The sequence below is a fragment of the Sinocyclocheilus anshuiensis genome, unplaced genomic scaffold, assembly GCF_001515605.1.
Source record: "Sinocyclocheilus anshuiensis isolate Anshui unplaced genomic scaffold, SAMN03320099.WGS_v1.1 scaffold261, whole genome shotgun sequence".
Taxonomy (NCBI): domain Eukaryota; kingdom Metazoa; phylum Chordata; class Actinopteri; order Cypriniformes; family Cyprinidae; genus Sinocyclocheilus; species Sinocyclocheilus anshuiensis.
The window spans coordinates 661,977-686,563 of record NW_015536515.1 but is presented as its reverse complement, the minus strand read 5'-3'; the positions used below and the strand labels follow the sequence as shown (position 1 = coordinate 686,563).

The window sequence follows — 24,587 nt, the reverse complement described above, 5'->3', positions numbered from 1 at the left end:
CACACACACACACACACACACACACACACTACCGGTCAAAAGTTTGGGATCAGAACGATTTTTAATGTTTTTAAAGGAGTTTCTTATGCTCGTCAAGGCTGCATTTATTTGATAAAAAATACAGGAAAATTATGATGTAAAATAACGTTTTTCTATTTTAATATACATTCAAATCTAATTTATTTCTGTGATCAAAGCTGAATTTTCAGCATCATTACTCCAGTCTTCAGTGTCACATGATCTTCAGAAATCATTCTAATATGCTGATTTATTATCAGTGCTGGAAACTGATATAAATCTTTTCTAACAATATAAATCTTTGCTATCACTTCTTAGCAATTTAACACATCCTTGCTGAATAAAAGTTTTAATTTCTTTCAAAAAAAAAAAGAAAGAATAAAAATTTACTGACCCCAAACTTTAGTTTTTTTTTAACACATTTATATTGTTAGAAAAGATTTTAAATAAATGCTCTTCTTTTTTACCTTTTTATTCACCAAAGAATCCTGAAAAAAAGTATCACAGGTTCCAGAAAAATATTAAGCAGCACAACTGTGCCAACATTGATAATTCTAATAATAATTCAGCATATTAGAATGATTTCTTAAGGATCATGCGACACTTTATACTGGAGTAATGGCCGATGGAAATTCAGCTTTGCATCACAGAAATAAATTATATTTTAAAGGATATTACAATAGATTTTTTTTCTGTATTTTTTATCAAATTAATGCAGGCTTGATGAGCATAAGAGACTTCTTTAAAAAACATTACAAGTCTTACTGATCCCAAACTTTTGAACGGCAGTGTACATATATACAGTACACACACACACACACACACACATATATATAACTTTTTAATATATATAAACAATGGCAAACTGCAATAGGCCATAGTATTAATTTTTTCTCATCTGAGATCCACTAATGTTATTTTGTTCACCAAAGCGGAATTATAATACAGCACAATGATTTACTTTTTATACAATTATTATTATTATTTTTTTACTATTTAAATTAACAAATTAAAGGCAATGTTTTTGTCTTTTTTCCCCACTAATATTATATTTCTTTTCACTAATATCTTTTTTCTCCCAAAAACTCCAAATCTGTCATCATTAAATTTTTTATGATCATTTTCCACTCTTTCTGACTTGAAAAATGAAACAGTCTATTTGCATGTTGTCATGTCTGTCAAATGGGCTTCAAGCTATTTCTGCCCCAACCTGCATTGTGGAAATAATAGAATGAACTGAATAACTGGAACTGGATTGGAAGTTTTGAATTCTGCGTTTATAGTATAATGAATTCTGTTTTTAATTTTCAAAAATCAAGGAAAATTTGAACTGCTCAGCAGAAACTCAACTGGGACAGGTGTTGGGTCTCTGCTGCTGATTCAGTGATGCGATGACGGAGCGTGACGAGCTCTAGCAATGTGCAGAACGTCTTCAGCATGAACAGCTGTCTGTCTTTGCCTTGCTTCCTCTCCTGTTCCTCTGCAGATCTCACAACAGACAGTCCCAGCTCTCTTACCAGGACAGGGTCTTCGATGAACCCTTCGGAGAACAACTAAAACAATACAGAACACTCTTAATGATTTTTTGCATATCTATTTTAACTTTATCATTCTGTGAAGTGACAATGCAATTCTGAAAAGGAAAGAAAATAAAAGAGGCTTTTCTTTTCCATTTTATTTCTCCTCTAAACATTTGACAGTGGACTTTCAGCTTATTTGGAGCAAAAAAAAAAGACACATACATCTCTCTGGATCTGAGAACTGTAGGTTGCGCCAGGAACGGCAAGCAAGTGCCAATGTCGCAAGGCCATTTTCAAGAGACTTTGCTCCAGTTTGACTCTTTGAGACGGTGTTTTCGATCTGTGCAGCTCACACAGTTCAGCACAGGCCCATTCAAGACCCTCGTACAGCCGCGACGCCAAACACAATGAGGGGTGAATCTCTAAAAAATACACACTCTTCAAAGCAGGCCTGCAATGAAAGTACAAGGAGGCAAATACACACTACTGGTCAAAAGTTTGTAAAGATTAAGATTTTTAAAAGTCTCATTTGATGAAACATACAGTAATATTGTGAAATATTATTACCATTTAAAATAACTGCTTTCAATTTGAATATATTGTAAAATGCAATTTTTTCCTTGATGCAAAGCCGAATTTTCAGCATCATTACTCCAGTCTTCAGTGTCACATGATCCTTCAGAAATCATTCTAATATGCTGATTTTTAATATTATCACCGCCATTCTACTATTCAAAAGTTTGGGGTAAGTAATTAATAATATTATTCAGCAAGGACGCATTAAATTGATCAAAAGTAGCAGTAAAGCCATTCATAACTTCACAAAAGATTTGTATCTCAAATAAACCTGTTCTTTTGAACTTTTTTTATTCATTAAGGAAACCTAGAAAAATAGAAAAGAAAAAGAAAGCCTACAAATTCTTAATTTCCACAAAAAATATTAAGCACCAAAAACTGTTTTAACACTGATAATAATAAGATTATTATTAATTATTAATTATTGAGTACCAATAATAATTGATAATAATAAAGCAGCAAATCAGCATATTAGAATGATTTCTGAAGGATCATGTGACACGGAAGACTAGAGTAATGAAGTAATTTTTTTTTTTTTTTGAACACATGACTTTGGCTTTGCTAACACCATGCTTCACTATAGTTGTTACAGGAATGACATGTATTGTGTGAATTTGAATTTAATTTGATGTTGCATTTAAGGTTTATTATTGTGAAATTTACCTGCTTCCACCGACTGATACCAGATGTTTAGGGTTGTATTTTGGTGGCAGGCCGTATTCACTAGGACAACCATTCTGTCCCTCCCTCCATATTCTCTCCAGATATTGTCTCTGCTCATCAATCTAATGTTCAGAAAACATCAGAGAATAAAATAATGTGAAAGCTCAGGTGAGTTAAACATGATTAAAGAACAAATGCTCGGTTGCCTGATTGTTCAGCACTAGTTTGATGAGCTGTTGGTGGCTTTGGAGGCAGACAATCGTGTCCCTGTAAGCTTGAACAAAATATCCAGCAGTAAAATCCATCTGTGGCCTTCTGTGCATGATGTCTGTGATGACCTGAGCCAACTTGAACCATTCATCTGGATCCGTGACATGCTGATATGCCTCCAAATAGCAATTCAAGAGCTGCAAACACGAGACGGCATTTTATCACTGACATACACTACTTTTCGAGTAATAGTACTGTTTCGGGTCAGTAATGTTTTTTTTTTTTTAAGAAATGATTACTTTTATTCAGCTAGGATGCATTAAATTGATGAAAAGTGACAGTAAAGACTTTTATAATCTTACAAACGATTTCTATTTCAAATAAATGCTGTTCTTTTGAACTTTCTATTCCTCAAAGAATTCTGAAAAAATATATCACAGCTTCTTTTAAATATAAAGCAGCACAACTGTTTTCAACATTGATAAAAATGACATTTCTTGAGCAGCAAATCAGCATATTAGATTGGTTTCTGAAGGCTCATATGACACTCAAGACTGGAGTAATGATGCTGAAAATTCAGCTTTGATCACAGGAATAAATTATATTATAAAATATATTTAAATAGAAAACCTTTGTAACAATATTTCACAATATTACTGTTTTATTGTATCTTTAATCAAATGAATGGCACCTTTAAACAGTAGTGTATAGCATCATTAAACATGACTTTTAACTGCAATCACCTGACACATACCTGGATTTTGTGATCCAGAAATTCTGTTTCACATGTCCATATATCTAAAAGCACGGCCAACCGATCCACATCCATTCTAGCCAAGGAATAAAGATCTCCTCCAGATCCATCTGATGCATGTGATTCTGACAGAACAACATGAAATGATTGTGAAACACATATTACAAATTAAAGGTGTTTTTACACTGCTGAGTTATGCAAAAATGTGCTAAACAATACTAAAATATGACCGTGTAGCATCAGAGATGACACCAAGCCCTCTTATTTTTTCTCACCTTCAATCACCTGACATATAATTTAGAAACAATTTTCACCCTCTAATCAATAACACATAGTACAGACCTACATTGTTTTCTTGTTATTTTAGAATGATTGATATACTATTATAGTTTTGCTTAATATTTTGAATTGGATTTTATTTTTTGATTTTCTGTTTTCAATTTTATTTTATTTTATTTTAAAATTTTGGTAATTTTGTGTGTTTTTATTTTAAAATTAGATTTTTTTAATATGTCTATATAGTTTTTTATTCATTTTTATTTAGCTTATATAGTTATTTTAGTATTTCAAGTTAAACAAATAAAAAAAAAGAAATGTTATTTAAAAAACTCGAATTGTTGTCTTGGCAAAGTAAAATATATTTTTTCAACATTTATTTTATTTCAGTTAACATTTATTTTAAGTAATGAAAAAGTTTTTTATAGTTTTAATTTTAGTTAACTATAATAACCCTGCCTTTATCATATGTGACCCTGGAGCACTAAACCAGTCATAAGTGGCACGGGTATATTTGTAGCAATGGCCAAAAATACATTGTATGGGTCAAAATTATAGATTTTTCTTTTATGCCAAAAATCATTAGGATATTAAGTAAAGATCATGTTCCATGAAGATATTTTGTAAATTTCCTATTGTAAATATATTAAAACGTAATTTTTGATTAGTAATATGCATTGAACTTCATTTGGACAACTTTAAAGGCGATTTTCTCAGTATTTAGATTTTTTTGCACCCTCAGATTCCAGATTTTCAAATAGTTGTATCTCGGCCAAATATTGTCCTATCCTAACAAACCATACATCAATGGAAAGCTTATTTATTCAGCTTTCAGATGATGTATAAATCTCAATTTCGAAAAATTGACCCTTATGGTCCAGGGTCACATATGGAAATTCTTCTGATTATCATCAATAGAAATAGAATCTGAATACAGATTCATTAATTTAAGGTACCTTACTTTTAAAGTTTTGCTTGTTGCAAATTTCATTGCAATATGAGTGAGTCATAAAAAGAGTTTTAAACACGTATATGCTAGTAGAAAATTTGCATATTTAAGGATAAAAATCCACAGGAAAGAGCATACAAGAGCTTCTGTCCTGACCTCTGCTCCTCTGTATGAAATGAGATGCTGTGAGCAGCAGATGCTGCTCCAACTCCTCCAGGTCCATCAGGGCCACGTCATAGATGATGTAGAGACCTCGCTGGTCCTGCGTGTGAATGCAGCTCCCATCTGTGCTGTAATAGTCATGGAGGTTCTCCACCTCAGGAAACTCCATAAACTCTGCACAGTGGACCTAAAGCAGAGCAGAGATTTAACACTCTCTGCCTTTCACATAGCATTGTTTTTTCCTTAAAACACTGCGTGAATCTGCAAGTAAGGAACCTTATAGTCAACTGGACTGTTGTAGATGTAGTGATGTGATCCAAGAGCTCCGGTAGAGCCATCGTCTCCTCTAGCAGCATTCATCCAGCCCGTCTCCTCCATACTTCTCACCAGATCTCCTCCAACCAACTCCAGACCTGCAGTGTCCATCACCAGAGTCCTCTCCACTGACCGCAGGTAGTTTAGCATGCTCAGACATGTACGCTACACAAATAAACAGTATTTCAGTGAGTAAAACCCTTATATCGATAGCAGGGGAAATAACCAATGCAAAAGAGTACTGTCATGGAACCACCCTGCTATTTATATGGCATATGTTCACAAATATTACATTTCTTACTTCTTGTAAAGATAACTTTTTTGCCAAGAGTATGGTCATCTTTGCATAATTTTATAAATGCTAAGGAAAATACAAAAAACTAATTTAATAATAATATAATAATGATTATGATGATTAATATTATAATTATGATTATGTATTTGCATGATACACTTCCAAAGAATCATGGTATTACCATAGTACATTTAGCATGGTACACATTTAAAAAAGTATTGTAAAACTCTATTATATTTTGATGCTTCTGTAGGTGGAAAGACGAAAACCTCTGAAACCTTTCATATCTTTAATGCCAGTTTTTGACTGTTTTTTTTTACCTTGAGTTCTCTGATCCTGAGGTGTCTCAGGTAGATTAAAGATGCATAAGCTCCTCTGACTGTTACAGGATCCTTGGCACCATCTTCAGCATCTTCATCCTTCTCAAGAAGATAAGCACCACTGCTTTGACCAGCAATGCTAGAAGACAGAGAGCTGTTGAAAGAAACCCTCACACACACACAGAGACATATTTCAGTGATTGGAAAATTACCCTTTATTCTTTTTCTCAGAGTTTTTCTGATCTGGATATTTAGATAAATGAGAAGTCTGTCCAGTGGCCGCCTGGAAAAAAAGGAAAACAATGTGCATACAATGAAAAAATAATGTTATTGCTTTAAAGTTAACAGGAAAGATAAATATTTTCATTATTTCGAAAAAAGTACACTAAAGAATTGTTCACAATAAGACCAGGAACATGTATTTAAAAAGAAAACAGAGTCTACTGGTTACACAGATGTTCACCTGAAACATGTTTGCTGTGTTATAAATGCTTCTCCATATGTCAGAAGTTTCTTTGAGGGTCGCTGTGTTGATGGATGAAGGTTTTGTGGGTTCTGGTTGACAAACAGATGCAATGTACTGCTTCAAAGCATCAGTCACTTTATGAAGATCGGACTCCTTTAGAAGAAGTGCAAAACAGGACCAGAATAGTAATGCTGGATACACAACTATAGACAAACTGCACGTGTGATTGAACTAATACTGACATTAACCAAAGAAAACTTGACAAAACGTTTAGTGCATTAGCTAAAGTTGTGGCAAATTCAGCCGTTCACCTCCAGGAACTTGCTGTGCATCTTGAGAAGTTCATCCATTGATCTGAGCTCCTTGAGTTTGGCCATTTGTTTTTGTTGCCAGGGATCTCGCTTTGGTTTCATCTGTTTGTTTCCCACAAGAGACACAAAGTCATATTTCATCATATTACTTCATGAATGATCACATCTAAAAATACTGTTCGCTTGTTTGACCTGTATATGAGGAATCCAGTTGGACTCTTTTCTGAGCGTCATGTTCGGACTCTTTCTCCCCCACTTCCTCTCTGTTGCTTCAGTGCTGACATACTGCAAGAAGGTCTTCATCTCCTCCTGATTTTTAAACACAGTCCTGAACAGGTAGTTAACCTACATAAACCACAAACAACTTATCAATAATAACAATCCTTATTTTTCATAATCTATGAGAATTCATCATATTGTAGACTCCATTTGAAAGCAACAGACACCCAAAAATGACAATTTGCTGAAAATTTACTTTGGTCATTGGAGAAATTTAGCATTACGTCACTTGCACACCAATGGATCCTCTGCAGTGAATGGGTGCCATCAGAATGAGAGTCCAGACAGCTGATAAAAACATCACAATAATCCACAAGTAATCCACACCACTCCAGTTCATCAGTTAACATCTTGTGAAGGGAAAAGCTGTGTGTTTGTAAGAAACAAATCCATCATTATGACTTTTTTAACTTCAAACCGGGCTAAAATACAAGTGCTCTATCCATAATATTGTTTTCTCCAGTGAAAAAGCAATCTCATCTGAATCTGCACAGATCAAGCACCGTTTACAAGTGAAAACAGCTCTAAACAAATATGTGGGTGAATTTTGATGTGAGAGGACAACAGGAGATGGACTTTTTCACTGAAGGAAGTGTTATTTTGGATTATGGACTTGTATTTTTGCCAGAAGCGATGGTTTAAAGCAGGGGTGGGCAAACTTGGCCCTTCCAGGTCACTTTCCTTCAGAGTTTAGCTCCAACTCTAATCAAACACACCTGAACCAGCTAATCATTGTCTTCAAGACTACTAGAAAGCTACAGGCAGGTGAGTTTTATCAGGGTTGGATCACATCTCTGTAGGAAAGTGGCCTGGAAGGGCCAAGTTTGCCCATCACTGGTTTAAGGTTAAAAACATCTTAATGGTGTATTTGTTTCTTACAAACAAACAAACAGCTTTTCGCTTCATAAGACGTTATTTGATGGACTGGAGTGGTGTGGATTACTTGTGGATTATTGTAATGTTTTTATCAGCTGTTTGGACTCTCATTCTGACGGCACCCATTCACTGCAGAGCATCCATTGGTGAGCAAGTGGTGTAATGCTACATTTCTCCAAACCTATTCCCATGAAGAAATAAACTCATCTACATCTTGGAATGCCTGAGGGTGAGTACATTTTCAGCAAATGTTAATTTTTGGGTGAACTTTTCCTTTATGATATTTTAGTTATCACAGAAGTTCATTGTAATTTAGTCAGGATTACCAAACTAAAGAGTTCCATTTCATCTCCAGCTGTCTTGATGGTTCTGGTATTATACTGGATGTCAAAATGTGACAGGAGGAAGTCCAGCTGGGTTTGAAAATCCTCTATATTGGTCGAGTGCGGGGGGACCTCTGACACTGATACAAATACACCTGGATGGGTCAAAAACAGAGTAACATGTAGGTATGTAACGATTGACTCAACTCACGATGTGCTACAATTCACGATATTGATTTCATTTGAAAAAGTGTCCTTTTATTATTGCTGGGACAAAATGCAGCATATTCTTTGTGAAATTGAAATATGTCAAATAACAAAACTAAACTGAAATTTTAAAACAAACCCCAAATCAAATAAATAAATAACTTCATATAAACAAACTAAGACTTTGCCTGTGCTCTTTCCATTTAAAATTAGAGATTTTAACAAAGATGCTGCATACATGCAGCATGGGCATTTTTAATCTACATTAGATTGTATAATTTCAAAATTCGAAGCAAAAACAGAATGGTCTGACTTTAATTTTGTGAACCTATATTCATAAAACATCTGCACATCTTCAAAGAATGCCGGCTCCTGCATCAGCAGCACCATATGCATCGAAGTCTGACACGGAAGAGAAGAAACTGTTGAATAAAGTGATTCTTTTTGTTTTCTCTGCGCACAAAAAGTATTCTCGTAACTTCATAAAATTACAGCTGAACCACTGATGTCACATGGACTATTTTAACAATGTCCTTACTACCTTTCTGGGCCTTGAACGTGAGTTGTGTTGCTGTCTATGCAGGGTCAGAAAGCTCTCGGATTTCATCAAAAATATCTTAATTTGTGTTCCGAAGATGAATGAAGGTCTTACGGGTTTGGAACGACATGAGGGTGAGTAATTAATGACAGAATTTTCAACTAAAATACAGCATCAAAAAAACGGGTTCTTTACCATCAAAATATGCAGGAGATGTCAAATCTACAGCACTGGACATCTGATCCTCATTCCACCGAGTAGAAGGGAGATAATGAAGAACCTACAACCAACATATGATAAAAATTAAAACCACCTTTTCTTATAATCATCATTAGTTGTTAGATGACAAATGTCCTCCCTACCAGAATTTATAATGAAAGAATTCAGAAATCTTAAACTTTTACATTTGTTCTCCTCCAGTCTTGAATATTTGGTTAGATTCTTATGTATTCTCACATGCAGAAAGTTGTGGATGCTTTTGACAGAGTGCAGATGGCAAATGAGCCACTGTAGGTAAATGATGACGTCTTCCTGTGTGACCACACCGACTGGGCTCTCCACACCCACCAGGACCTTCTCTCTGGACATGGCAAGACGACGTGCCCGATGCACAGAATCCTCAAATTCATTGGTTAAATGTGTGATCTGTTTCTAAACAGAGCAAAACGGACATGATGAATGGATTCATTTTGCCTATGAATGCATGAAAATATTGTAAAATGCAGAATTTAGATACTTTATATTGAGGATATAGTTTCTCCAGGACAGTGGAATGGTGGCCGAATCTCCTCCATCTCAGCATCAGCTGGTATTTGCACTGTGCCAGTTTATACGTTTGATCTGTGTAAAACTGTTGAGAATGGAGTCAAAATTATCAGAAATGTTTTCACACAAGATTATATTTGTGTGAACACAATAAAACAGCTCATAAGGAACCTGATGCAGCAGTAAGGGCAGACTATCAGCTGTGTACTCTTGGGTCAGACAGCTCTCCATCTCTCTCTGAGCAACTTCTGCTTGAGACACAACAGGCTTTGTGGACGAAACCTAAAGTCACAGGTCATTTACAACAAAGACAACAAGAAATGTCAAATAAACAGCTGCAGGCACATGCAGGATATTAAAAACCTGAATAAGAACTGAAATATCTGTCAAAACTCACTTGCAGTGCTTTGAGGAGCACCTGCTGCCTCTCCATACGAAAGTAAGCCACATCTTTTGGAATATGGACAGAGCTGAAAAAGTTGGAAAGAGCAGATCATTAAAAAATAGTTCACCCAAAAATGTGCTAAAAATGTACTCATCCTCAGGCCATCCAAAACAGAACAGATTTGAAGAAATTTAACCTCTTGCTCGAGCAGATCATTAAAAAATAGTTCACCCAAAAATGTGCTAAAAATGTACTCATCCTCAGGCCATCCAAAACAGAACAGAACAGATTTGAAGAAATTTAACCTCTTGCTCACCGATGGATCCATTGCAGTGAATGGGTGCAGTCAGAATGAGAGTCCAAACATCACAATAATTCACAAGTAATCCACACTACTCCAGTACAAGTCCATAATCCATCATATTTCTTTCTCCAGTGGTCCAGGTTTAAAGTTAAAATGCAGCTTTTTGCCTCACAAAGTATTAAATTGATGGACTGGAGTGTTGCGGATTACTTGTGGATTATTGTGATGGTTTTTATCAGCTGTTTGGACTCTCATTCTGACGGCACCCATTCACTGCAGAGGATCCATTGGTGAGCAAGTGATGTAATGCTACATTTTTTCAAATCTGTTCTGATGAAGAGACAAACTCATCTGCATCTTGAGCCTGAGGCCATGGCCTGAGGGTGAATGAATTTTCAGAAAATTTACATTTTTGGGTGAACTATTCCTTAAATAATATTCTGGTCTATTGGATACATCAGGAGGGAAAACACTTTTGAATCATTCATTATGAAAACATGACACAAGTCACTATCAAAAATGTTCCTTCCACATAAAATGCATATTGTGATATGTATATATCAAAATACGAATGAATCAAGTTCCATGACATTTTTAAATATGTAAATGTACATTAACTAATGTTAAGCATTAAATAATTCAGTTAATAATGATGGTTAATTCAAGTTATAAAAGAACACTATCAGCTATCTCACCTGTATGGTTTTGAGGATATTTGGTGTAAAATCTCATTGTCCTCAATCTCAGTTTTTAGAGCCTGAATCTGAGTAGACAGTTCTTCTTCCAGCTGCTCTACTTTCACTGACGAGCCGAATCTATATGTATGTGACATCTTCAAGTCACAATCTCAGTTTTATCGTAAAAAAATCACGTAGTCGTTCCGTCCTTGCAGTTGTGTATTAGTTACGTGTAGAGCTACATACAGCGCGTTCAAAAGATAGAAAAAAATAAGAAAGCACAAAAGAACTTTAAAAATGTCTCCACCGTATAAACGTTTGCTACAATGTATCAGTGTTTGAGATTGAGTTGCTATAGAGACGCCAGACGCGCGCGCGCACACTTTTAAAGAATGGCGGTAAATCACAGCTTTAGATCTAAACTTTGATTGGCGCAAGAAGTTACATAGCCTACAGTTAAGGGCTCAAAATTAGAACTGTCAAACAAATCAAGAGTGGTGTGGTATTATTTGATTGTTTTATTTTTGTTTGGATTGGTTCCAAATTATCACAGGAATTCCACTGGCATTCCTTTAGACACTTTTATTATTTTTTAGCACAAAAAATAAAATAAAAGTTACATCTGTACAGCAAATAATATTGAAGGCAAATGAAGATATTTGAACCTGCATGTATTCGTCTTTTAACCTGCAGAGGGCGATGAAAACTCAGTCAAGTGGCTCAATTGTATTGTGCTGACACAAGCAGAGTACAGACCTGTCTCAAAGGTATACCTCAAGTCATCAACAAGATATTCTTCTTTTTTATTTACTATATTTCAGATGAAAGAGTTCTTATACTGATCTTATATGTTAAATGCAAGACCTCAAACAGCTTCCCGTTGACCGAGGTAGTTGTTAATATGCTGCAAATCAAATATATATTTTGTTAAAAAAAACAAATACTTAGATGGTTGTCACTTTCAACATACAGCGAGAATCTTTTCAATCAGGCGGTTTTCAATGTAAAAGTCAATCAATCAGATCCACCTTCTCTGGATTTAAATAGCTCAACAATCCAAGTTGACTTGGATACAGAAGCACCGATTGGTTCGTGGCAAAAGGAGCCGATAGCCAATCAGAGATCCCCAACAAGGTGCTGTCCCACCAATGAGTGCACAAGGACACGGGCCACATTTTACAGCTATTGTCACTAGGGGTTGTTTTCCAACCTGCAGAGAGCAGTAAAACATTATGAATGATTTTCTTAAAACACAATCAATCCCACTGATTGTGCAGCGCGTATGAATGAGCGCATGATTGCTACGTGTGCATGAATACGCACTCATTTTGGACAAATATCGGCAATCAAACAACAGGGGCTCTATCTGAGTGAACGTTTCCTACATTTTCATAAGACGGGTCCCCTTGGTAACCATAGACAATCTGGACGCCCTTCATAGGAGGAAAAACTAGAAGGTTTGAACCTTCTTGGAAGTGCTACACTCTTAAAAATAAAGGTGCTTCACGATGCCATAGAAGAACCTTTTTGTCTAAATGGTTCCATAAAGGACCTTTAACATCTGAAGAACCTTTCTGTTTCACAAAAGGTTCTTTGTGGCAAAAGAAGGTTCTTCAGATTACAAAAAGGTAAGAAAGAGATGGTTCTTTAAAGAACCATCTCTTTCTTACCTTTTTGTAATCTGAAGAACCTTCTTTTGCCACAAAGAACCTTTTGTGAAACAGAAAGGTTCTTCAGATGTTAAAGGTCCTTTATGGAACCATTTAGACAAAAAGGTTCTTCTATGGCATCGTGAAGCACCTTTATTTTTAAGAGTGTAGGCTGAATCCAGACACCAGTCATCTCTTTAGGCCATCACAGACCTGGTCAGGTTGGGAAAGTGGTTAGTGCATGTAACAAAACCTTAGGAGAAAATGATATTCTGATGAGACTTTTGTGTTATTTGTTGCAATCCAAACACACCTCAGTCTCATTATTTTCTCTGTCAAGAACAGTAATGGCAACATCATGCTCTGAGGTTATTTTTAAAGTGTCAAAACTTGAGGCTTAACGGGAAGAAAATGGGGCGAGAAATTTTAATATACATGTTTGAGCAAATATGAGCTGCTGAAAATGTACTTTTTCAAGCCTCATAACCTAGAGTATTTATAGTTTGAACTCTGTTCTGTTTTTAAAAGAGTATTTTAGATGAAAGCTGTATGGCCTGGAGAGTAGCTAAGCAGGGTTTTCATTAAATTAACTCTATGTGCATTCATGAACCACAGAAAACTGTGCCACTAAAATCAAATAAATGAAAGTGTTTGCCAACTGACCCTTAGACCTCATTGCATGTTGTTTGCAATTATGCAAATAATGGTTTAAAAGCATTATATTTTCCAATCTGGTAATCAGTTTGACCGGACAGATGCACAGGCATTAAAGAAATAGTTAACCCAGAAATTAAAATTTGCTGACAATGTACTCGCCCTCAGGCCATTTAAGATGTAGATGAGTTTGTTTCTTCATCTAAACAGATTTGGAGAAATGTAGCATTACATCACTTGCTCACCAATGGATCCTCTGCAGTCAATGGGTGCCTTTAACTTCAACCTTTGCTTCCAGCTAAAATATAAGTCCATAATCCATAACAGTGCTCCTTCCAGTGCAAAAGTTGTCTCATATGAATCAGGAGAGAAATATGCACAGATCCAGCACCAATTACAAAAGGAAACCGTCCAAAACAGCTGTAAACAAAAATGTGGTTGGATTCTTACAAATACACAGCTTTTCACTTCACAAGACATTAACTGAGTCGTGTGGATTATGGTGGTTTTTATTCAGCTGTTTGGACTCTCATTCTGACGGCACCCATTCACTGCAGAGGATCCATTGGTGAGCAAGTCATATACTGCTAAATTTCTCCAAATCTGTTCCAATGAAGTAACAACCTAAAGTAAATTTGTTGCACTATTCCTTTAAATCACCTGCTTATATTACAACAAATTAAAATAAAGACTACAGAAATGCATTGTGTTGTACAAGCTTTATTTACATGCACCTTGCCTTGCACTACCTTGTTTACATTATCCAAAATTGAAATACACAGGTAAAGTCAAACAAACATTGAGTGGATGGTAACAATCGGCCAATTGTGTTTAGGTGGCACACACACAGATTACGTTCTCACAATTCGTGTTAATTCCCTTTAAGATTAAACTTTAAAATGAATGAAAATCTTAGCAAAATTAAAATATCTGAATTAAAATCATTTAAAGGTAGCAAATTATAATGCTGAAAACTGATTACACAATATGAATCTAAGTAAACAAAGGTAAACCAAGCACAATCAACTTTTTATAGTCATCTTAAATTCTGTGACTCCGGCTGATCATAAAAAGCAGATTATAAAAATCAGTGCTTAAGAAGCTTATGAAAATTCTGGGCGTGAAGCTAACCTTAACAAAAGGTACATTCCACTGTGATGTTAAAACAACATTAGATGTAACTACTGAAACATCTGCAAGTTTTCCCTGAATGGCACTACTATTTCATCAAACGGAATAGTTGCATTATTTCTGATCAGCCTTGAATTTGGTTGTCTGGCATGTCAAAAAGATCAACAGTGAAATACAGTACAAGATAGGTGCTTTCTTACATGGCTTACAACCATACAGGCTGTAATACTACAATGCGGCTGCCTTTCATTTGAAAAACTATTAGGATGCTTAAAACACACTGCCATCACAACTGATACACGCTTTCTACTAGCACCAGCCATTGTGTAGATATATATACATAAATGCTAAGAATGTGACATGCCAGCCGTATGAACTGACCCAAAACAATATCACTTAGCACCAAATGCTCTTAGCTTAATTTTTTCCTGCTACAAATACACAAACATCTAGTGGTCCTTAATCAGCGTTCCAAAATTTATAACTGTTAATATACCTTATCTCTAGAATGAATCCAATATTTATGTGTATAGACACACGCACATATTTTCAGTGTACAGCACATATACACAAGCACTACAGGCCTCATTCATGAAATACAAGCACAAAAGAAATGTATGATTTAAAGAGAAATTTGTAAACCCATTTTTAGGTAAATGGTTGCATGCATGTCAATGTAGAGTAAATGCACACAACCACTAAATGGCATTGAATGCAACTATTTAAGAACTATTTACAGGTGTAAATTGTTCAAAAAACCATTGATTTTACAAACAATTTATACAGCCATGACTTCATGAATGAGGTCCTATGTATGTGTGTGTGTGTGTGTGTGTGTATACATACAGAAATACAAATATATAGCTCATAGTCTATTCTAAAATGGTTGACTTCGGAAGTGAACGTGGTTTAGAGGTGACGGAGATGCTTGTGTTCAAGAACTCTGAGCAAGATAAATGCACAGGTTGTGTTTGTTAGGAAATCTATAGGAAACACTGACAAGCTAGTTTCATACAGCAGAACACTAAATATATAGCTTATCATCATATCATAGTTCACTTTTCCATAAAAGGAGTCAAGGATATATTGTTCACTGTTTTCACAAAAACACAACCTCTTCCTTTTTCAGCTTCACACACACACAAAAAAAAAATTATTGGAGAAAGAGACTGATTTTTCATGGCCATTTTTTGGACAACAGAAACCTTCTCAAGAGTTTGTGTTGTAATCAGGCCATTGCTGCAATTGTCCCGAGGACTAGTTTGGCAAAAGTCAAGTGTTTGTTTCAAGGACTAGAAGTTTATTCATCTTGATCACGGTTACAAGAAACTACAACAAACTAAGGGCACCTATAGACTACACTTGACTTGATTTCAATGGGGATAAAGTATCACAACGACATAGACGAAAATGCAAGGTTGACACTACCAAAAAATTAGAATATTTTACATTTCTCTGCAGTGCAAACTGCCGTAGGTACCAGTTGACTAATTCACAATTCTTACTTGGTTTTCAAACTGACCCAAAATCTTTCCACACTCTCAAATGCTTTCATAAGAGATTCTTACTGTGTTGGCACATTCATACGCAGTGGTGGGTTTTCTAGATGGACTAAGGGAGGTTCAGTTGCCCAAGACTTCATATACTGACAACCTTCCCTCTATGACCCTCCACTTGTTGTAGGTACCAGTTGATCAATGAGAATTCAAGATTCTCAGTTGGTTTTCTGACTGAACAACTCTTTCCACATTCCCAATTGCTTTCATGGGAGCCTTCTCTAATTTGTAGGCACCCTTGTACGCAATAGTGTGTTTTGGGGATTTTATATTCTGGGTGGACTAAGGGAAGTACAGCTGCCCAAGCCTACATATAGACAACCGTCTCTCCACGTTGCTCCACTTGTCGTAGGGACCAGTTTACTAATGAGTATTCAAGTTATTTGATTGGTTTTCAAACTGACCCGACTCTTTTCACATTCCCAAATGCTTTCAGATTTTGTATTCTAGATGGACTAAGGGAAGTACTGTTGGCCAAGCCTTCATATATAAACAACTTTCTCTCTACGGTACTCCACTTACCGTATTCCAGCAGCCGAGTTCAATACCTTGTCATTGGTGTTTAGATTAACCTGCAAGCCCTTCAAGGTTAAATTTGTTGAAACTCTTCACAACGTCCATCAAACCAGCCTCAATCATGACAATACAAAACATACAGCCACAAAACTACAACACCGACTGGGTAAATCATTGACGTTGACAAACTCATTCCAACAGATGTCAAATAGCTTTTCTACAGCATAATGTACAGTAACTTTAGTGGACAGTTGGCTCAAATGCAGTGTTCTGCCACATCCCTACATTCCTGGGCCTGGCTGGATCAACCTGGTACCCAGCTTTGGGAGGAGGTTCGTTTGGTACTGGAGAAGCTCCCTGATGTCAGGTTAGCATTCTGAGTGGAGATGAGATGCGAATCGAAGCTGAACTCCAGGCCCTCAGCATCCATCAGATCATTGCGGGTGATGGCATCCATGTCACAATCGAAACTGCCACTTAATGCCTCGAGATCCAAGTCAGATGGGAATTGGTCCTGAGACACCGACTGAACGGAGGTCACGCTGCCGTTGAGACCTGCCAACAATGAATCGGAGGAGTTGAGCTGCATAGATGTGCTTCTGAAGGGAGACTGTTGATGTTGCTTCATCAAGCTTTGGTAGTCTGACTCGCTGCTCAAGTCACAGTTCATCCGCCATCCAGATGGCGACACCTTCTTGAGCCCCAGTTGTCCTACAGGCCCAGCCTGATTGGACATCATAGGGTCATTACGTAGCAACAGGGCACTACGACGGGCATTCTGGGAGGAAAGGGAGGCACTGGCTTGTGACATAAGCGGATCGGATTGGGTAAGAAGGACATCGCTGTGACTGTTGGACTCGGAGCTGAGCAAATCCTGCAGACTCGGATCACTAAAGAGGGAACTGCAGGAGAACGTTGCCTGCTTGTTTTCCTGGATCGTTTGCATTGGAGACTGCCTCAGGCCAGTGACGGATGAAGGGCTAAACATGGAGTTGGTGCCATAGCTGCCAGAGGGAATTGCCAGACTGCTCCCAGAGCAGCTGAAGGTAAACACAGGGCTTCCCTGTAGGTTGGCCCCACTCTCGTCTTGACCCGGAGACTGGGAAGCTGTCAGGCTGATGTTATCTAGAAGGTCATCCATTAGGTTGTCGGAGAGGCCGTCGTTGAGGTTCATGGTTCCTGCAAGATCAGCTAGACGGGGTAGCTCTATAAGTCCAGTGGACGGAGACATACTACTAGGGCTCGAGTACAGCATGGGCGACAGGGGGGAGTCGTCATCGGGAACTTCATCCACCTCGAGGTTGGCCAGAATTGGGGAAAGGCGTCCGCTTAGGGTGCTTGCATTAGAATTAGTGCGGGAACGGAAATCCGTCCAAGCGTCGAGCTCGTCGCTACTGCGGGAGGTCGGGCTGCCGGTCCATTTGGACAGGCTGGAGGAACTCTCAGAGCTTCCGTCCTGAGTGGCCTGAAGAGCGGCCTTCTTCTTTGCGGCACGTCCACGGGCACTCTTAATGAGCTTATTACTGTTGTCCATGGAAACAGCACGTCTCCGCGGAGCTTTTCCCCCTTTTCCGCCATCAGGGTTGACTATCCACCACGAACTCTTTCCTGTTCCTTCATTCTGGACCCGGACAAAGCGACTGTGGAGTGACAGGTTATGTCGTATTGAGTTCTGTAAAAAGAGAGGAGTACATAATGAGCTGTGCATGAGACATGCCTAAAACATTCATATACTTCTTGTTTACTTTTAATGAATACACTCTTCTACAGCACCTTTATAGAAAATAGAAAAAGGACTGTTCTCATTTGAATTTCACACACACTGTTCAAATTGGTCTGGTCTCTCTGGTCAAGACCAATCTACAAATAAATCAACCCACTCTATGCTGTCCGTTGGGCTGTGCAGATAATTGGTCTGCGCTGTGCAATTCAACTGGGTAACTTTGAGTGTTCGGCTTTTGGCATTTGCAACAGAAAACAGGCAATTCTGTAGACACACCAGTGCAATCACTAAGAAACATCACATTTGGTGACCAGGATTTTCTCAAGGTAGTGATACACCACAATACTAGTCAGCTATGAACAATCTAAAATGTCTCCTACTGCACAAAAAGCTGAATGATTCATGGAGAAATCCGCAATCATGTAAAAAGTTTAAGAGTGCAGTGCAGTGAAGCTGCATTAATGTGGACTGCAGAACAGAAGGTACAGCAATCCATAATGCAGCATAAGGGGATGTGATAAAATTCACAAGCAAGACATGTTCCTCTTTGATGAATAGTCAACCAGACAGAGTCTAAAAATGGTGTGAATTTATCAAATGCAGTGCCTGCTACATCTTGAAGTAAGCTGGACCCTTACCAACCTCTGAACCTCTCAAAGAGTGAATGGGCCGACCTCATAACACTTCACTTCCATTAATGCCTTTTCTTCAGGTCTATTACTGGATTTAATCTAAGACAGAACTTTCTCCTCTCTAAGAAGAACATGTTTCCCAACTCATTCTTAAAGTACGTAAGCAGTTTTCCTTTTTTTGCTTTGTTAAACTGGCTAACTGAATTGATTGGATTGAGAATCTAATCCAAGACATCCATCAGATTGTTTGTTGACATTCATAGCTACATTGATTACAAAACAGATCATTACCAACTAGACTTGGAATAAGAGCAGTATCTTCAATGACAAATTGAATCAGTGTTCAAATCAGTTAGAATATTTAATTTATCCATGTTTGATTTTCCTACAATTACAACTGAAGAACATATTTCACATACATTCTAGATGTTTATTATATCCTAATGTTTTTGAATCTAAAATCTTGACAGGTTTCATGAGATTTACCCCTTCGTACAATTTGCATTAGTAACCTACTGCATTAACTAGAGTGTCAGATTATGTGAATGTAGCACTGAAAATCATCTTAAAGATTCTGTACTTCTACACAGGACCAAGAAAAATAACTATAATAGAGGAAAAGAGGGGCTGAAATCATCTGAAAGCCATGATGCAGTCCCTTTTGAGCAAAGCACCACTCAGAACAGCACTGGAGCGCCGCCAGTTTACACACAATGCTGTCTCTCAGAGTCAAACACCAAAGCTCTTCACACGTTGCTACACACTGACCTACATAGTTTCCAGTCAGCTGATTGCTTCTTATGCTGTAGCCGAGAGCCAATAAGAAGTGGAGGTGGGGACGAAACCGCCAATAGCAACCCTGACACTGATGATATGCCTGTGGTTTCTCTTTTTTTTCCTCCAGTGGCAGGCAGATGCAAACACTCTGCAGAATGGCTTTATCTACACTGGGTACAGCTGACTGTTCCTACAATCTGCTTGGACCTTTTTAACAGAATCACCAATATGTCTGTTTTAGCAAATAGACAGGATTTAAACATTCAATTTGGCAACTAACCTACATGTTACTATGGACTGCTATCATTATGATGTATAAAATATACATTGGCTCTTAAATGATTATGCAAAAAGGGCAAAGGTTATTCAAATTAATTATGCATATTGTGTAAATATTAAATACAACTAATTTTACAATATATAATTTCATTTCTAAAATTCAATTATATTTTAATCAAATAATAAGAAATTAATTGAAAAATCTTTTTTTTTTAAATGGCTTGTTTGTGAAGGTGCCAAATCATCTTTTTAAATGTAATATCTGCACAACAGCCCTACATCTGCAGGATTGCACATGGATTTCCCGAGGTTTTTCTCAAATTCAAATCCAGCTATACCAAGAGCATTCATTAGACTCGATTCCATGTTGGATAAATTGCTTTTCCAGGCCGAGCTAATCCCTCAAATCAAACGGGGATGATAAAAAGTGAGCATAGCATAAGCCCTATATTTTTGGAGTTCATTTTTGTGAAAAAAGGTGCAATCCTATTGATCATACAAAGAATGATTAGTGAACATGTTATAGATATTGCGATGTCTCATTCTTTTGATCACACTTCAGTACTTGTTGAAATTATGGGGAAAGCAGCAGCCATTTAAAAGCTCTTTATCTCTTTATCAGGGGCACCTTTCTCAATTTATCTGCTGTAACGCCCTTTGGCATGACCACAACAGCATGCACTTTATCAGCAAACCACACGACTACTGTAGTTGTCCACGTTTCCAGCATCTTTGTAGCACCCTGTAAGAATATAAGCACCTATAGGGGTGAATTCTGGTAAATTGGGACACTTTTTGCCATTGAGATGTCCCAATTAACTTGAAATGCACCCTATTAGCTGCAACAAATGGATTTTGAGAACATAAACAGTCCTGACATGCACTTAAAGCAAGACAAGGTTAAAAACCAGCCCGTCTCTTTGAGCTGACGTACCTTCCATCCTGCAGAGCTGTTGCTGTCACCTTTGTCCTTGAAGTATGGCACATTCCGGACCATCCAATCATAAATCTGGGCCAATGTCAGCCGTTTCTCGGGTGAGCTCTCGATGGCTTGAGTGATGAGGTCCGCGTAGGAATAGTTTCCCCAGGCGTTCCTGCGGGCAGAGGATTTTCTGGGCTGCTGAGGAGTCAGACCGTTGATGCTGGAGTCATTGCATGCGGGCAGAGCATGTTGGGAAGATACAGGAGAGCCGTAGGTGTCTTTATCACTGACAGCAGCATTGGTTTCTATGGCAGGAGCAGCAGCAACAGCCTGGTTTCCTTCTATCACACTGACAAGCTTTGATGCGCCTGTAATGCCACTAGATGCACAAGCATCATCAGTGCCATTTTCATCCACCTCTTCCTCAGGAATGATTCCCACCTCTGCTGGTTCTGCTTTCCCGGCATTGGACTCTGGTCTGGGCAGAGGCCAGGTGCAGGACCTTGGCCTTTTTTGGGGCTCGAAATCAGGGTCTATGTCGACGTCCACATCCAAGGGCTTATCCATCTCCTCTGCCATATTTCCTCGACTCCTTCAAATGAATGATGTATGGACAGCTTTTCTGAACACAGCAGCAGCAGTGGCCTCGTGCATGCCATTAATGGGTCACTTCTAGAGTCCACATTTCAATGCGGGACTCTTAGGGAATCGAATTTTTGTCGTGAGATGTTTAGGAACATTTACAAATGCGTTCATGGCCACTTCCAGCACACAGAAGGATTCGTTTATGAATCTCGCTCGATTTGGTTAGTTTTAAGCATTAAATAAACGACAAAACGAGCAAAAAATGCCCCTATTCGACTCGTTTAATGAGCTTCCGTGGTTCAAAGGCATAAAGAATGGAACAGAGCGAATTTGTTCAATTGTTGCATGACGTCGCGCTGCGATTGTAACATTACATCATAATGCGAATGTTACATTGTTTCGGAACGCAGCTCCCGCCTTTTAAAAGCGACCAGAAGGGCTATACGTGCGCGAAAGTGTCCTCAAACGATCAAGCCATACCTCCACAGCCGTCCCTCTGCAAATCAGCACAAATGAGTCCTAACAACACACACACGATTTTTCCAAATAAGCCTCCATGAGCCCTCTTCCATGTCGGAGCAGGACGTTGCGTCCCGCAACCCGGGCGATCCAGCACTGCCAAAGCCCCTAATGCGCTGCCGCAAACTACAGAGAAGAACAGCAACACAAAGATCTTCCGCCCCCTGGAACCAGTCGGAGGAACTGCTTCTTAAAGAGCCGGAGAGCAGCATTGGAGCTCAACCTCCAGTATCACACACACGTCATCTGCACATTACACAGATATGCCATCGCAAGAGCTCTTATTTTATACACTCTCTCGAATAAATGGCTTCTAGACTAAGTGCCTTGCAATAGAATGTATCCACACGTTTGCGTTCTCTGAAGAAAATGCGACTGGGGAATCTCAAAGAAAACAGCAAATCTCACATTTCGAAAGCAAAAGGAAAAAATTACTTTGAAATGGTTTTAAAAACATTAAGAGTACTTATATGTATCATTCATTTCATGACAATCAAGCATTACTTAAATATAAATATATATAAAACTATATTTGTAATATATATACATATATATTTAAAATAAAATATATACACAAACTATTTAATTAAAATTACATGAAATTAAATAAATATCTTATTTTATTCATATAATTATTAAATTAACTGTATTACAGCACAATTAATGTATTATTATTAATATAGGCATAATAATCTTGCTCAGTCTTACTCATTCTCTTATTTTTTTTAGTAGAACGGTTTGACTTTTAAATTAAAGAGAACATCTTTGAAAATAATAGAAATATTAAATAAAAGTAACTTGGTGAATTACAGTAATGAGAAGAAATGACTGTCCCTGCAAAGTTATAGCTATTCAGTTGCTAGGGTGCTGTAGAGTGCCGATTGCACTCTTTTCTTCAACAAATCACCCAATTTGAGGCATCCTTCATGCACAATGTGTGCTACAGTCAAGATACACACCAAAATGTATTACTTAAAATTTGGGGTTTACTCGGATCCCTACTCCCAAGTATGAGCTTGACTTAGCAAGTACTTCCAACGAAAGCACCTCTCTCAGGTCCTCACAGCAAAGGTCCGACCATGTCTCCTTCGTTAGACCTTCATTAGACCTAAATATACATAACTAATATTCTCATTTTATGTTTTGGACACAAATAATGATGAATAAACCACATAAACCTACCTGCAAACATCACAGACCTGAAACAGAAGCACTAGAGAAAGCTTCAGAATAATCAGACATCAATAAAAGATCATTTTAATGCAAACAATCTTAAATAGGTTGCATATCAGCTGTCTGACAAATATAGGTTGTCAATCAAATATTCCACAAACCAAAGGCAGCCTGATTTCGAAACACATCTGTAGCAGATCCACATCCAAATATTTTCAACAAACCTGCCCATCTTTCAAGACCAAACCTCAAAAAGAGGCTAGTCATATTTGCATGTGCGTTTATAAAGTGCAGCATTATTCCATACAGTTCTGATTAAAATACAGTCATCACCAAATCAAAATGGAGTTGATCCCAAGACCTCATGAGAGGCTGAGTCTTATGATAGTTGAGATGGCCGCTGTATATGGAGTTAGTAATGATAAAAGCTACTTAGAGCTCCGATCTCCTGCAACCCAGTACTCCTCTGTTCGCATCTCGGTAAGGCGAGATACTGTCCTCTGGAAGGCGAACACCTCCTCTTCTCCTGTAAAGATCGCCAGTGAGCTGCCTGCATCCTGATACATTAAAAGAGAAAATCAAATCACTGCCGCCCATCAATGTGAAGAGATCATCACATCTAGGTTAAAAATCAAAAGATTTGTTAAAGGAACAGTTCACCCAAAAATTTAAATTTGCTAAAACCTGCTCAACTTCAGGTCAACCAAGATGCAGAGAAGTTTGTTTTCAATAGAGAAAGCAATATTATGGATTATAGACTATTTTAGCCAGAAGCAACAGATTGAAGTTAAAAATGTCTTGGTGGATTTTTTTTTTCTTACAAAAGTTTTTGGCTTCACAAGAATTGTGAACTGGAGTGGTGTGGATTATCGTGATGCTTTTATCAGCTGTTTGGACTCTCATTCTGACGGCACCCATTCACTGCAGAGGATCCATTGGTGAACAAGTGATGGAATGCTACATTTCTCCAAATCTGTTCCCATTAAGAAAAACTCATCTATATATTGGATAACCTGAGGGTCAACAAATTTTCATTTTTGGGCGAACTAGTTTATTTTTTAAGACCATTAAGAGGTTTTATTTTGCAGTATTAATGGAGTATTTTATTTTCAATATTTCATGACAGTTAAGGCCCGTTCACACCAAGCACGATAATTATAAAGATAACGATAAATATATAGTTCTAAAAATCGTTCTCAATATTAAAGAATAGCATAGTTCACACCACAACTATAACGATAACGATACAGAGGAACGATATCATTGGAATCACTTTCAAAAC

General features: G+C 37.5%; 3 protein-coding genes across 4 annotated transcripts in view; all 3 read right to left on the bottom strand.

Moving 5' to 3' along the window:
* Nucleotides 1-11,344, bottom strand: part of si:ch73-242m19.1 (coiled-coil domain containing 162) — a 30,067-nt gene extending 18,723 nt beyond the window's left edge. Inside the window, exons 1-19 of the mRNA XM_016491677.1 lie at nt 11,208-11,344; nt 10,221-10,293; nt 9,995-10,105; nt 9,795-9,908; nt 9,515-9,709; nt 9,254-9,338; nt 8,317-8,468; nt 7,028-7,180; nt 6,836-6,937; nt 6,522-6,677; nt 6,271-6,341; nt 6,059-6,197; nt 5,405-5,608; nt 5,123-5,315; nt 3,742-3,866; nt 2,984-3,184; nt 2,778-2,899; nt 1,761-1,989; nt 1,369-1,571 (exon numbers count right to left, since the gene is read on the bottom strand). Coding sequence (XP_016347163.1) covers nt 1,369-1,571; nt 1,761-1,989; nt 2,778-2,899; nt 2,984-3,184; nt 3,742-3,866; nt 5,123-5,315; nt 5,405-5,608; nt 6,059-6,197; nt 6,271-6,341; nt 6,522-6,677; nt 6,836-6,937; nt 7,028-7,180; nt 8,317-8,468; nt 9,254-9,338; nt 9,515-9,709; nt 9,795-9,908; nt 9,995-10,105; nt 10,221-10,293; nt 11,208-11,344 — 2,765 coding nt within the window. The remainder of the gene's footprint in view (nt 1-1,368; nt 1,572-1,760; nt 1,990-2,777; nt 2,900-2,983; nt 3,185-3,741; nt 3,867-5,122; nt 5,316-5,404; nt 5,609-6,058; nt 6,198-6,270; nt 6,342-6,521; nt 6,678-6,835; nt 6,938-7,027; nt 7,181-8,316; nt 8,469-9,253; nt 9,339-9,514; nt 9,710-9,794; nt 9,909-9,994; nt 10,106-10,220; nt 10,294-11,207) is intronic.
* Nucleotides 10,864-22,336, bottom strand: foxo3a (forkhead box O3A). 2 transcript variants are annotated; one of them, XR_001634659.1, is made up of 3 exons: nt 21,041-22,336; nt 16,881-18,367; nt 10,864-10,876 (listed from the first exon to the last, which is right to left on the bottom strand). XR_001634659.1 is itself a non-coding variant. In XM_016491688.1 (2 exons), the coding sequence occupies exons 1-2, from the start codon at nt 21,605-21,607 to the stop codon at nt 17,000-17,002; spliced, it is 1,935 nt and encodes a 644-aa protein (XP_016347174.1). In that variant the 5' UTR covers nt 21,608-22,336; the 3' UTR covers nt 14,193-16,999. The 2 variants fall into 2 exon arrangements, 1 of the variants encoding a protein (XP_016347174.1); XM_016491688.1 differs by lacking the exon at nt 10,864-10,876 and having other exon boundaries at nt 14,193-18,367.
* A 1,053-nt stretch (nt 22,337-23,389) lies between these two features.
* Nucleotides 23,390-24,587, bottom strand: part of afg1la (AFG1 like ATPase a) — a 13,013-nt gene continuing 11,815 nt past the window's right edge. Inside the window, exon 13 of the mRNA XM_016491665.1 lies at nt 23,390-23,862. Coding sequence (XP_016347151.1) covers nt 23,734-23,862 — 129 coding nt within the window. The 3' untranslated portion in view covers nt 23,390-23,733. The remainder of the gene's footprint in view (nt 23,863-24,587) is intronic.